The sequence below is a fragment of the Bactrocera tryoni genome, chromosome 3 (genome assembly GCF_016617805.1).
Source record: "Bactrocera tryoni isolate S06 chromosome 3, CSIRO_BtryS06_freeze2, whole genome shotgun sequence".
Classification (NCBI taxonomy): domain Eukaryota; kingdom Metazoa; phylum Arthropoda; class Insecta; order Diptera; family Tephritidae; genus Bactrocera; species Bactrocera tryoni.
This window is the reverse complement of record NC_052501.1, coordinates 28858877-28873855: the sequence shown is the minus strand read 5'-3', so window position 1 is coordinate 28873855 and position 14979 is coordinate 28858877. Positions and strand designations below refer to the sequence as shown.

Genomic DNA, 14979 nt, shown 5'->3' with positions numbered 1-14979 from the left:
CGGCTATAACCTCTTAAGCGGTGTCTATGCCAATAAATAAAGAAGAAGCAGAACTGTCCGTTCCAGAAATGGATAGCCATCCGCAGTTGGAAATTGGATTCAAATAGTTGTACATATGGGCTATAAAGGGTCATTAGTCGTGCTTCGAAATCAGATTGCAAAACTTGACGAATTTATTTCCAAAATGACTTTTTTTATCCGCTCAACATTTAAAAAAAAAATCGCGAAAATCAGTGATATTTCGCAGGGTCACACTGAGACGATCTCTTAACGTCCTTCTATAATTCGAGATTCTTATCAAGAATTATTCTTATTATCAAAAATTCGATATAAACTAGAAGTTTACAGAAAAAAAAGAATTATCCTAATTATAATAAAAATATATGCATACACTCATGTAAATACATATATTGGCACCTAAGCACTTGTATGTGCGTCCATATGTATAGTGCAATCACTCGCTAATGGGAGGCGTGTTCTACGCCGCCGCAGCGTACGTGGACATTTTATTATAGCGCGTCTCAAGCAGAAAGCAATTATGGAGTGGAAGCAAACGGAAAGCAAAATAACAACCAGCAACAACAACAGCGAGTTCGCTAGAAGTGAGGAGAGACAAGCGCATCAACAGCGACGAGCACCGATTATAGGTAATTAGCTAACTCTTTAGCGCTGTATAAACACGCACAATCGCACAAATTGCTATGAAATTATACACATGTGTGTGTGCGTATGTTTATACGCGCATATGCGGCAGCGACCAATACCGATTGGTGATCACTTGCTCGGCGCTCTCAATTGTCTCGCTCATTGGCATACGCCATATTGGATTTAGTGTGCTGTTAGGCGGAGCCTCTACTCGTTGGTGGTTTTTGTTGTGCACAATGCAATGAAGGTGCAAAAACAGTGGCACAAGCGTGATGGCGATAGTCTCTTACACCAACCACCCCCGTAGAGCGCAGTAAAATTGATGTACGCAGCCAACCAAATGCCACACTTGGCACGAGTACGTGATGTATCTGCGGGGCCACAAACAGCGATATTTATTTATTGTCATGTTCGCTTGCGTTTGGGCCCTTGGCAGTGTGTCAGCGCTGGGAACAGTCGCTAGCGGTGAGCGACAGTTAGTTTGCTGTCGACTTTTCAACGGTTCAGTGCTTCGGGTTTTGCGGAGTAGCTCGTAATTTTGTTCAAATTGCGGTTTATACACAAGGGTGCTGCAAATAGATTGATCAAAAAATAGTAGATCTCTCGTAAGAATTGTAAAGTGAAGTGAAAAACCGTTATACATATGCAAATCTATAGTTAAATTGTCAAAACTGCAGTCGAAAAGAGAATTGGATTGTATCAAAGTGTTTGTTGTGTTGAAAAAAATATATCTACACATGAAGAAAAACTTATTGAAAAAAATAACTGTAAAATAATTCCCTCTCATCTTAACTTAAAAGTGTCACTCTCCAACATGGAGGGCACACGACCCCTGGCCGCGGAAACTGCAAGCAAGCTAACCAAATTTTCAACACCTTTTTCCATCGAGAGTCTGATCGCCAACCATCAACAGCAGCAACAACAACAAAAACAAGAGCTCGAAAGGAGTACACAAACATTAGCACCCATCAGCAATCGCGAGCAGGACGAGTTAAACGCGCGCGCTTTGGTAGCCACATCGGCCTTGGGCCTCGCCAATTTTCCCTTCTACAATCCCTGGCTGCACGGCTACTTCGCACAGAATCACGATCGGCTGACGCAGCTGATCTCCAGCGGCAGTTACCTGACCAATTTTGCCAAAGCTGAGCAGAACGTAGGCTCAGCAGCGCCACCGCTACCGCCACAATTAGCGTCGAAAAACGCCACCACGTTGCCACCAGCCCATCCGCATGCGTTGCCACCAGGTGCTAATTTCACCAGTAACAGTGATCATGCACGTACGCTGCCGACGGCGTCTGCACATGCTTTCGAGCCACAAATAGCAACGCGCTTTCTCCTCAATCCGTCGGATGCGAATTACCGCGATAAATTGCTGCTAAGTAGCTTCGGCGGTGGCCTGGTTGGTGGCGCACATGCGGCACCAACAAATGTGGCACCAGCGGGTCTGGCCAATGATACCACCGGTGAACAACAGCGTGCAAATATGGAATATGCTGGTGATGATTATGTGCACAATTTAACGGTACATACGCGCCTGCATAGCCCCCAGCTGAGTAGAGCCAGCGCGATGCCATGCGAACCAACTGTAAATGATATGAGCATGGTGGCTTCGTCCGCCTCAAGTTGTGCGAATACGAACAGTCGCGATTCGCTGAAATCTCACACGTCCGAAGCGCTCTTGGATGTGGGCATGGATGAGGATTTCGACTGCAGCGGTGATTCCTGCAGCGATATTAGTCTAACAATGTCACCAAAAAATTACAGCACTGATATGGATAAGAGCAGAGGTAAATAAAATTGGATAGTGTTATTTGTAAATTCGTATAAGAAAATAGTCTAACTCCGAGAGTCTTATAAATGCAGGATATTTCTTGGCAACGTTCATTCTAATAAAAAAGGGGGTTAAGCTTTAATGCTAAGCTTATAACAAGTTTTATGAGATCAATATTGTTTTGATTCCAATATGTAATATCAGCATCATCACTTCCGGCATCTCCCACTGTAGCATGGGGCCTCAAAATATGTAATATACAGTAGTTTGAGGGAGAGCGTCGGATCGTAAGGTTTAAGTGACTTTCTTATAAATGGCTAAGTGCTGGGTGGGAAAGATAGGGAATCCGTAGAATGGTTGCGGTATAATTGCTTGATCTGGTAGGAATATTTTGTTCTCAAACTCATTCTGGACAGGAGAACAATTATGGGAAATAAATGGAAATTAAAATAAAATTTTTTGCTCTTTAATCGTGATGAAATAGTATTTCGATTTTCGCTTATTTTCGTCACATATTGAACTGAATCAGTATTCTTATCATTATTTTCCTCATTTCCTATTTTTCCGCATCTTCTTTCACAATATCCCAACTTAACTTAGTGTTTGGGTATATAAAGACTGATTTGTATATTTTTTGGCAATCTAAATGAAGCTTTCTTCTTATTCGAGATATTCGAATCTTAGTTTGTGAGGAGATACAGTATTGTGAGAAAGTACAGTATTGACAGCGTTGCTTCGGAATACTTCAGCATCTATTCTGCATTTAATTTATGAATGGACTAGTATTTCTTCCTCTACAGACTTCGTGTGGTTGTAAACTGTGCTCGATCAGCTATCAAAAATTAGGGTTAGCTTTGAAGTTTAGTCTAATTATTTAAGCACATTTGCCAGAGAAGTTCGTAGAATTGGTTTTGATATTTTTTTCCGAAGAGCGTCACTGAGAAATGCTAGCAAAAATAATAGAAAAGGTTTACTTTATCTTGAAATTGAACACCTTCTGAAGGTCTTCATAAAAATCGAAGAGAGTAACGAAACTGAAACTACCTACTCGCTTTAATAAGAAATATGTGTAAGTCTATAACCTCACTTTTCTATATTCAAATTTAATGAATTGTATAAGAATAACCGTTCTCATATTACATTTTTTTTAAGTTTTCGGCCTAAAATAACATTTCCTCAAAAGATCTCTGGAACTAAGGAAAAACTCAGTCAAGCTTAATTTTGGGGCTTTATAAAAACTTATGAGCACAAACTTCATTTTCTCTTTGATATTTTTAATGACGAGTTCGATATTAATGTTATTTGAAGACTACTACCTTTTGAAACATGAATTAGTCCTTACAGCTATGTAGAAAATATATTTTATACCCTGCACAGTGTTTATTAAATGTGCAACGAGGTTTGTATCAACCAGAAAGAAATGTCGGAGACTCTATAAAGCAGATATAATTATAAATGATCAGCGTGATGAGTTGAGTCGTCATGTCTCTCCGTCCGTTTGTCTATATTTACATGAAACAACCCTTTATGCTTTGAGATATCGATTTGCACACATCCTGCTCTCCTCTCGAAGCTGTTCATGTGTTGGAACCGTCGATATCAGACCACGAAAGAACAAAATCAAATTTTTGGATGGAAACATTTTTTACACTACAAAACATATTTACAAAATTTGGTACGGATTATTGCCCAGAGCATTACTACAATTTTCGAATATCGATATAACATAAAGCTGCCATACAAACTGACTGATAAACTCAAGTCCTTGTATGAAAAAGTTTTTAATTTGATGATTTATTGTTTAAGGCAATATTGTAATCTCTGTAGAAGTTGTTCAGATCGGATCACTATAGCATATAGCTGCCATACAAACTGAGCAATCGGAATGAAGTTCTTATATGGAAAACTTTTTTACTTGACAAGATATCTTCACGAGATTTGGCATGTATTATTAAACAAAGTATTACTACAATCTCCGAATAAATTTTCCAGATCAGATGACTATAACATATAGCTACCATACAAACTGGCCGATAAAATTCAAAGCCTTGTATGCAAAACTTTTTTATTTGACGCGATATTATTGCCCCAGATAATGCTACAGTCTCAGAATATATTGCTTAGATCGGATCACTATAACATATAGCTAACATACACACTGCCGATCAATTAGAATAGAGATCTCTTTATACCATTTATTTTTATGATATAAAAAAAGCAACTGTGAAGGGTGTTATAGCTAAATGCTATAAAAAAAGCAACTGTGAAGGGTATTATAGCTTCAATGCAGCCGAAGTTAACGTTTTTGCTTATTTTAGTTTCTTATTGGCCCCCTATCTTCCTTTGAAGTTAGCATCGAAAATTGACAGCTTTTGGGCTGTTGGTGTTGAATCAGTCACTTTTTATCGTCAGCAGAGCTTGTTAGGATTTGAGACAGCTTTAAATAACTTATATTAGGTCCAGAACTAACATTTATTAAGTGTCTACCTTTTCTTTTTACCAGAATTGGTATTCAAACTTTCGTGAAATGTACTATTGCAACTCATCAAACACCTGAGCTTTTTCGTAACCACTAATTGCGCTGTTAAATTAAACACTTTCAAATAAAACTGTATAAGTCTAATAATTATGGCAGTCCACTGTTGCCACTTATCCATAGAAATCACAATTCTAAGCGAGTAAGTTTTCAGTTCCGGCTTTCAACGCATTTGGCTTTCTAAGTATGCACCATTTCTGAACGATTTGTTGCGCGCTTCATGTATGCACACACACGCACACACATCAACAACTTCTTAATTCGCCACTTCGCACTCGCCACTTCGCGCTCGCCTTGCTCATTTGCATTTAAGCCAAGCAAGAACAGCTTGACTAGAAATGGTTATGGCTAATTAATATGAGAAAACACAAGCGCACAAACATTTCCATTAGATTTTCCGTTCCGCAAACAATTATGATTGTGCACGGGCATTTGCATAAAAGCATTTAAGCTTCAATGTTAGGCGTCAATCAAAACTTTCAACTCTTCTTTCAAACGACCGCCACAACAACAATAGACAATAACGTGAACGCTTCACGAGCGGCGCAGGACGCGGCAGCGAGTGGACTTTTCATATTATATTTAACTGACACTTTGACATTTGCAGCTCTGCTCAGTGTTGAGTGAGCGTTCAAAGGCAGAGAGAGCGCATTCGCTATTGTGTGTCATTTTCTATTTCAAATTGTGCTGTCGTCAGTCAGCGTCACACACACACCGAAACATACACATATATCCATTGGTGTTGTTCGTGGTGGATTTTCATTTCATATTTCTTGCTTTATCCTTGACAATAACAGCATAAAACGCGATCTCTCGCTCCACCACCAACGAGGCGAGCGGTAGGAGTGGGAGTCGTGATTATTGTTGTAATAAATTCATATAGAAGGCGTAACTAATCGCAAAGCAGTGGAAAAGTCATATGCATTAATATTTCATTTGACAGAGCAATCATCATCATCATCGTTATTTCGAAACTCCGTGCCGTTCTACTCTGCTTTGCTGCCGTTTGGAAAATTAAATATTCATACTTTTACTTTGAGTGCCGTTGAAAATGTGCATTGAATAGAGGGGAATCAGTTTCTTCTATCTAAAGTATAGTAAAATTGTGCGTTCTTAAAGAGCTTAAAATGAGACGAATTTTAAAAAGAAGGATTCTATTGAGAACATTTTATATAAAAAATTTCTTCGGTGGTACCAAATCTATAATATCTTTCACAAACACAAATGTTTGCATAGAAGAACTTTACTTTGATCGGTCTGTTAGTATGGCAGCAATATGCTATAGTTGCTCCATATGAACAATTTCTTCGGAGACTGTAGCCCTGCCTTGGAGAGTAATCTATGCAAAATTTTGTGCTGATATCTCGTCAAATACAAAAGTTTTCTATACAACAACTTGATTTTGCTCGGTCAGTTCGTATGGCAGCACATAGCTATAGTGGTCCGATTTGTTTGGAAATTATACCGTTGCTTTGAGCAATAGCACATACAAAATTTCGTGAAGATATTATAATGAAAAGAAAAGTTTTCCATACATGCACTTGATTCCGATCGTTCAGTTTGCATGGCAGCTATATGCTATAGTAGTCTGATATCAACGGGTCCGACAAATGACCAACTTCTTGGGTAGAAAAAAACGTGTGTCAATTTTCAGGTCGGTATCTCAAAAATTAGACTAGTTTTAAAAATTAATACATAACTATATCGCCTCGACTCGTCACGCTGATCAGTTACATATACTTTTTTTGGGGCCTCCGACATTTCCTACTGGGTGTTGTTGATTATACACTGTTGAGGGTATAAATATACTCAAAGGTTTGTCATGAGTACTGTATAGCCAAGAACACTTGCCCCAGATGAAAATTCATTGGTTTAACAATTCGGCCCAACTTTGATTTCGATGACCAATCAAGCAAATAATGCGCATTAATATTGCTTATTGCTTGTTTTACTAAGGTCAAATTAGCCACTGAAAACAATTCTATGTACATAAATCCCAAAAACTACTGCCTAAATCTTTCCGACTGATTATTGGGTTTTCGGGTGATGTGGACGACTTTCATTGGAAAAGTACTATTCGGCGCATTTATCCAAGCAGATTTGCAGTAACGCTTATCAAGTTATTGCTTTGGATAACACAAACATTTTTTTCTTTTCGAATACCTTTTCAAAAACCTGATCTCTTTTATAGCGGTAGATCTCTTCTCAAAGCAAACTAACTTAAAACACTGAATATGGTCGACGCAATCGTCAAGTCCCCAACATCGGCACCGAAAACAAATCATAAATCCCGTTTAACGTTATTTATTGTTTTTTTGAAATTTATAGCGGTAAGATCCAGGTACTTGTGTAGAACCTTTGCAGCAGCAGTTAGCAGTTTACAGCAGGTTTTTTTCATTTTGAATATACTATAAAGGAAGAGTTCGGAATGACCGCAATTAGACAGTTTTTATTATTTTTGAATTTCATTCGAAAGAGTAATCACGCGCTCAAGCCCCCTTGGCTCAAAAATAAAAAAAAAGTAAAATAAGCTTTAGTTTTCAATAACCAGTCTTAGCATTGGTATAAGTTATATAGTATAGTATAGTTATATAGTGTCCAAAAAATAAGGTGACATTTGAATTTAAACTACGCACGTCGAAGGATTTGGAGAATTATTTTTTTTTAGGTTGTTAGTACTGTCAGACACATTTATGTCAAATTTCATGTCAAAATATTCATTAGTGTTTGAGATACGTGTCGTTTTGTGAGCTGCTAAAAGTGAGTTTTTCGTTTTTTGCGATGTCGAAATTTGTTGAACAAAGAATTCGCATTAAATTTTGTTTGCAGAATCAATTTTCTGCTACGGATACGTTGAGTATGGTTCAGAAAGCCTTTGGTGATGAGGCTATGTCTAAAAAAAATGTTTACAAGTGATATAGTGAGTTCCAAGCCGGCCGTGAACGTGTCGAAGACGAAGAGCGTCCAGGGCGACCATCAACCTCAACCGACGAAGCTCACGTTCAACAAATCAAAGATTTGGTGTTGAAAAATCATCGATTAACAATTAGAGACCTTGTTGATGAAGTTGGCATATCGGAAGGCTCAGCCAATACCAATTTGAAGGATGTTTTGGGCCTCAAGCGCGTCAAATCTCGACTGGTACCGAAAACATTGAATTTTTTGGAAAAAAGGCGTCGCGTTGAAGTGTGTGAAATGATGCTTGTCGACTACCAGGGTGTCATGAAATGCATTATAACTGGCGATGAGACTTGGATCTATGCTTACGACCCCGAAATAGCCGATCAATCGAGCGAATATTGTGCCAAAAGAGAGCCGAGACCAAAAAAATCGCGCCAAAGTCGCTCAAAAATCAAGGTCATGTTGACTGTTTTCTTCGATTATCGTGGTGTTGTGCATTATGAATTCCTTCCAACCGGTCAAACAGTCAACATGGAATATTATTTGAACGTTATGCGTCGTTTGCGAAACGCTATCCGCCTAAAAAGGCCGCAATTGTGAAAAGACAGTTCTTGGTTTTTACGCCACGATAATGCACCATCCCATACTGCCCTCGTAATTCGTGATCATTTCGCGAAAAACTCAACCCATATCGTTCCGCAACCACCGTATTCACCTTATCTGGCGCCGTGCGACTTCTGGCTGTTCACCAAGCTAAAAAGGCCACTCCGTGGACACCGTTTTTATACGATAGAGGAGATACATCCCCAGCGAAGACGGAACTGAAGGCCATCCCGGAAAGTGACTACAACCAGTGTTTCGAAGATTGGAAAATCCGTTGGCATAACTGCATTGCATCGGGAGGGGATTAATTTGAAGGGGATGAAATTGATTTGGAAGAATAAATAAAGAATTTTCAAAATAAATACATACTTATTTTTTGGGCACCGTAGTACCTCACTATGTAGGTAAGTAGATCAAGTGGCTTTCTGACGACGCACCTACATATGTCTTTAGCAGTCCCATTGTGAAAACACCGCAGCTAAAATTCCTTCACTCTGTTTTCTCCTCTGTGAACCACCGCGTGTTTCTGGCTCACCTCATTAACTATTGAGTAAAAAATTTCTAAACAATCAGCCGCCAGAATTCCTTAAATTACGCCTCAGAACTTCATAGCGGTTATGAATATTACTTTTCAGAAGATTTTTGTGTGGCGCGTACTGCCTCATCGCTGTGTCTCATCTAAAATTAGATGATTTAAAGTTTTAATCTTTTCTTTGTCATCTAATACAATTTCACACAGCATCTGTATTGAGCCAATTAGTAAATTGTCCGTATTTTGAATTAATTGAGTCAATTAATCGATAATCTACTCTGGTCCATAAAAATATTCTGGATATAAAGAGTATCTTTATTGAGGCAATTAGTAAATTGTCTGTATTTTGAATTAATTGAGTCAATTAATCGATAATCTACTCTGGTCCATAAAAATATTCCGGATATAAAGATCATCTAAAGAGCATCTTTATTGAAACAATTAGTAAATTGTCTGTATTTTGAACTAATTGAGTCAATTAATCGATAATTCACTCTGGTCCATAAAAATATTCAGGATATAGAGATCATCTAAAGAGCATCTTTATTGAACAATTGGTAAAATGTCTCAACTTTGAATTAATTAAGTAAAGTTAATAATTGAGTTATTCTAAGGTTTTTAAAATTATTTCGGGTTTAAATATCAGAAAAATAGTAAGTTTACTGAAGCTTTTAAGCTTTCTCGGTGAAGATAACCTCAAAACAGATATATGTACATATACATGCTTCTACTTACTTATGTGCATATACAGATGCCAATCCCTTAACAAATTGTGTACACAATTATTGAGCGGTTGAGCTCAAATATTGCACTGTTATTTTGCTTTCTTGAACTTTGTTGCTTTGACTTTGTGGTCCCCGAACCACAGCTCGCTCGCTTCATAAATCAAAGTGCTGAGCAATTGTCTGCAGATACGCCGTCGCCACTCAAGCATACAAGTGTTAAGAAATATGTTAAGCTCGTGTTTGGAACGATTCAGTTGGAGAGCAGAGAATCACTACAATAACAAAAACAATAACTGCGCACTCGTGTCATCCGATTATGACTTCATTTGCGGTGATTCTTAACATTCAATTTGTTTAACTCATTTAAGCCTTGAAAAAATACAACAACAACAAGCGATTTGTTGACAATTTCGTAGAAGCAAATATTTTTCGCATTGTTTGCTGGGATTTCACGCTTAAGTGCCAGTGATTGTCGCCGAGCGTTTGCCTTTGGGGAGGTGCAGGGTGTGGGGGCTGACTGTAGTTGTTGTGTTGTTGGTTGTCGGCAAGTGGGTGTCATATTTCAAACAGTCGCAGCGAATTCAACCGAAATTGATGCGGCGATCGCCACAAAGCAGTCACACACACACACGCATGCATACAAATGAGTACAACTGCTGGCATTCGCGTTGATGTTGTCTTTATTGCTGTCATAACGCTTGCCACAAGCTTTGACACACCCCATTAACCTCTCGCAAGCAAGATGTTGCCTTTGCCGTTATGTTATGCGGGTGTTTGTGTGACTTTGTCCATAATTTTATTTAACAGGATATTATGGGCGGTGCAATCGTCCGGCTGTTTGTGCGCACACATACATATATACATACATACATATCCATATATACATTGTATATGCGTATGTGCGTAACTGTCTTCGTGTGCGCTCTCGACAAGCTTCAATTGCAATTCTCTGTAGTAAAAGTCATTCATTTCTTTGTGACAGCACAGATTACTTAACTGCGCTTAATTTAATTCATATAAATATTTTCGAAATTATTTCGAGCTTGTAGAGTGGGTACTTAAGAGCATTTCTAAGTTCATAGCAAGTTGTGGGGTGGAGGGTTTTGAAGTATTTCCGTTTTGAAAATTTGCATTTTTACGCTTGCGGTTGACAATATGTGCTGTGCAGAGATAATTGAGAGACTCAATGGAAGATAATAAGAAAGTTTGGAAGACGGCTTGTTATTATTAGAATATCCATACATACATGCATACATACATATGTATGTGGGAGGGCGGTCCGATACACTTTACCCAGCGATAGTGCAACTTATTTAAACCATTCAAAAAATCATGTTTTGGCGGTCTGAAAATGTGATCTCATGCTCTGGATCAATGTACCTCCGCTTAGCAGGCGCTGCTCGAGGACTAGCACCTTTGCTAGTGCGAGACTAGAGTAGAATGCAAGAGATCTACTGCACAACATAGCCTTAGCGAAGTTCATCATCGCAATTTTACTGGACTCCAATAAACATGCCTGTGGTAAAGCTAAAAATCTTGTCGGATGCTAGTTGTCAGAGTTTAATGGCGGAGGGTGAGGAGGAAGCATTCAGGTACTTTCTTTTGCATCGTTCAGCCTTGCAAAACTGAGGCTGAAACTTTTCAGTAGCCTTATCTCTTATCTTCGGCGAATCCGAAGACATAGCTGAAACTGACTTTAGCTGTCTCAACAAATTTGTGATAGGCTCAAAGCGCTTTGCCGATTTGTGAGGGTCTTAAGATCTATTTTAACATATAGGAGGTTTAGGTACACCAACGGACCGTGGTTCTGTCCATACTGTCCAAGTGAGATCCCTGTTAGGATTGACAACTTTACCTAACCTAGTTCCAGGCGAACCTTTAAGCTGCTGGAAAACTGCAGTATCTTCCAGGCAGAAGGCCAAGCAAAGCTGCTGAAATAGGCAAATACATGAGAAACAACATAAGGAACCTCAATATGTACATATACATATATGGATAGTGGCTGCATATATACATACTGTGTTCCAGGCCACAGGGGCGTTCCGTAAAAGGTAATAGTTAGATGAGACACATGTAGAAACTGCAGATGTGCTGCTCCTATTCAGCCTTCTAGATGAAGTATATAAAATATCTATTAAACTGCGCCAAAAGATCGAACACATGTCGTAAACTTCAGCTCATATTAAAATTAACCTGCATATGGCATTACATCCTGTAGGTCTATGTATGGCATTACAGTCAGTATAGATAACCTAACCTAGCCTTATTACCATTAACCCATTTGGTCGTAGACGCAGGCGTGAAATGATAAATGATTCAATCGTGGAGGAATACTTCTTCACCCAATGCAATGAATTTTGCAATTCGACGTCATAATTCGGAACGATAGAGCCCTGTGACGTTTTGCCTTTCTCCAATTAGTTGGTTTGGGTATACCAGAAAATGTTGGTCATCAGCTTTCTGGTCAGGACAATCTTCTTTATCAACGGAGCAGGTCCGTCAAGTGAAGTCCTTTGATCACGAAGCAATGCAGATACGCGGTTCCGGAAGCGCTTAAATCGCTTAACCTACAGAGTTGTCGTGGTGTTCGTAGTAAGCGCGGTCAAGTTTCTCATATCCAATATTTCATACAGTAAATTAAACCCTGCTGGCGTACGCCGATGACATTGATATCATTGGCTCAACGTCCGCGCCGTTAGTTCTGCCTTCTCCATACTGGATACGGAAGCGAAGCAAATGGATTTGGTATTGAACGAGGGCAAGATGAAATGTCTCCTGTCTTCAATCAAACAGTCGTGGCACTCGCGACTTGGCTCCCACGTCAGTGTTGATAGTCATAACTTCGGAATCGTAGATAATTTCGTCTATATTGGAACTAGCATTACAACAACGTAAACCTCGAAAGCTAACGCAGAATAACTCTTGCCAACAGGTGCTACTTCGGACTGGGTAGGCAATTGAGAAGTAGTCCTCTCTCTCGCTCACTCATTATTCTCGTCCTTCTATGTGGTGCAGAGGCATGGGCGATGACAACATCTGATGAGTCGGCGTTACGAATTTTCGGGAGAAAGGTTTTGCGGAAGATTTATGGTCCTTTGCGCATTGACAACGGCGAATATCGCATTCGATGGAACGCTGAGCTGTAAGAGTTCTATGACGCCACCGACATAGTTCAGCGAATTAAGAGGCAGCGGCTATGCTGGCTAGGTCATGTCGTTCGAAAGGCTAAAAATACACGAGCTTTGCAGAGGAAGAGTAAGATCTCCAGAAGAAGATTCTGAGATTTCAGCTGTTTCAGCATTTCTCTGCCAATACGAGTTCGTGGACATATCCTAAAAACTGATACTTGGTTGAAGCTACGTAACCTTATTTTTGACCTTGTTGGATTGCCGATCAATGTTGTCGAATTTCCATTATTTTAAAATCCGTGGACACGTCCACTGAAACGTGTCACCTTCTATAGATAATAAATAGGGGAAAAATGGGGGATTCCGATCATTATTTTTATAGTCTCGGACGAAACTTAAGTTTTCAGTTTCCCTAATTGTAATTAATCTTTCAGTTGCTAATTTCCACAGAATTTTATTTAAATCTCCCTTTTACTGACAGGGATTTCGAATTATACGATTTTTTTTTTAATTTCAGGCTATACACACTCTGATAGTGAAGACTGTTCTGATGATGAAGCGACGAGCGGACCAAATGACTCAAATAAGGATTCCTCCAGTAATTGCGGAGGAAGCAGCTCGAAATCGCGGCGCAGACGTACAGCTTTCACCTCCGAGCAACTATTGGAGCTGGAGAGAGAGTTTCATGCGAAGAAATATCTCAGTTTAACGGAGCGGAGTCAAATAGCGACGACCCTTAAACTCAGTGAAGTGCAGGTGAGAACTTTTTTGTTAAAAAAAAATGTGATATTAGAAATATAATCAAAAAACAGTAAATTTAAAATAGCAATAAAAAAAAATTATAAATATAGGTTAGGTTATATGTATATTATATTTTTTTATATTTTCAACTCCTTCATATATTATTAAATAAAATATATAACATCCATCCTTAATTAAAGCTTTTATAATAAACTATATATCCCCTCTCTTCCTCTCTCCCCCCACATTGGCAGGTGAAAATCTGGTTTCAAAATCGTCGCGCCAAATGGAAGCGCGTCAAAGCCGGTCTCACATCGCATGGCCTCGGTCGCGGTGCTGGCGGCGGCACCAAAATAGTCGTGCCCATACCGGTGCATGTGAATCGCTTTGCGGTGCGTTCGCAACACCAACAACTGGAGAAAATGTGCCTGAGTGGTCCAAAACCTGATCTGCGCAAGAAAATGCCCACCGAACTGAGCGGCTTCGAGAAATTCAATGCCGCCAATGGCGTGGTCGCGGGCCTGAGCAATGGCAGCGCTGCCGGTGTGCTCAGCGCGGCGGCGACGCCGGCAGCATTAATGGCGGCAGCGAATATGGCGGCGGCGACGAACACGGTGACGGGCACTTTGGCCTTGGCGAGGAGTATTTATTGATTGGTCGCCGTATTTATTCGCTCGTCATTTAAGACTTAAGTTTCATGTTTGTTTTGAGATTATAATCGAATTAAGTGACTAATTTAATATTAATTTATTTGTTTTTTATTTTTCAATTAAAGTCAGTTTTACTTGAAATTTTAATTTCTTTTGAAAAGTAAGTGAATGTAAATGAAAATTTAAATAAGAAGATAAGTTTAAAAAATTTAAAATATTTTTTTTATTCATTTCGGTTTGTATACTTGTCAAAAAGGAGGGCGACGTTGGCTATGAACTAGGTGATAGAATTTTTACATGGCTTCTTTTGTATAGTATTGAATATATTATATAATTAGAATAAACTATAAACCGTCAGTAAGGAATCGTTAGTTCGGTGTTGAAGTTTTCAGTGGCACGACCAATTAATCCGTATACCCAAGTAAATCTAGACGGTGGTCTGGATAAGATTTATTTTATATCGAACAATTCCTGGAAATATCGTATATATTTTAAGTTTATGTCAATTCTTCAAGGTGATCCTGCTTGCCCCACCCTTACTTTAAAATCGTTCAAATATCTACAAAAATCATAAAAACCCCACAGTTCTTTCTTCTACTAACATCTGCAAGTAAATTCGTGTGGTGGATGCCTCCAGCTTATTTTTAGAATACTAGTGAATCCTATTGGTGTTGTAATCTCAGGCAATCAGGCAGACAATTTACCGCTCTAGGTCAAGTTCTCCACCCTTTCAAAAACTATTTGCCA

The 14979-nt window shown here is 39.0% G+C and overlaps 1 protein-coding gene across 1 annotated transcript; it reads left to right on the top strand.

Annotated features, from left to right (window-relative positions):
- Positions 1 to 1097: 1097 nt before the first annotated feature.
- On the top strand, positions 1098 to 14351 carry LOC120771184 (homeobox protein unplugged). Its single transcript, XM_040099075.1, has 3 exons — positions 1098 to 2432; positions 13359 to 13597; positions 13837 to 14351. The coding sequence occupies exons 1-3, from the start codon at positions 1460 to 1462 to the stop codon at positions 14233 to 14235; spliced, it is 1611 nt and encodes a 536-aa protein (XP_039955009.1). The 5' UTR covers positions 1098 to 1459; the 3' UTR covers positions 14236 to 14351.
- Positions 14352 to 14979: the final 628 nt, after the last annotated feature.

What these genes read in the sequence shown, in the direction of transcription:
- LOC120771184 (XM_040099075.1), top strand. Translation starts at nt 1,460, where the DNA reads ATGGAGGGCACACGACCCCTGGCCGCGGAAACTGCAAGCAAGCTAACC. An exon ending in TGATATGGATAAGAGCAGAG is followed by an intron (nt 2,433 to 13,358) that starts GTAAATAAAATT and finishes TTTTAATTTCAG; the next exon opens with GCTATACACACTCTGATAGT. An exon ending in TTAAACTCAGTGAAGTGCAG is followed by an intron (nt 13,598 to 13,836) that starts GTGAGAACTTTT and finishes CCACATTGGCAG; the next exon opens with GTGAAAATCTGGTTTCAAAA.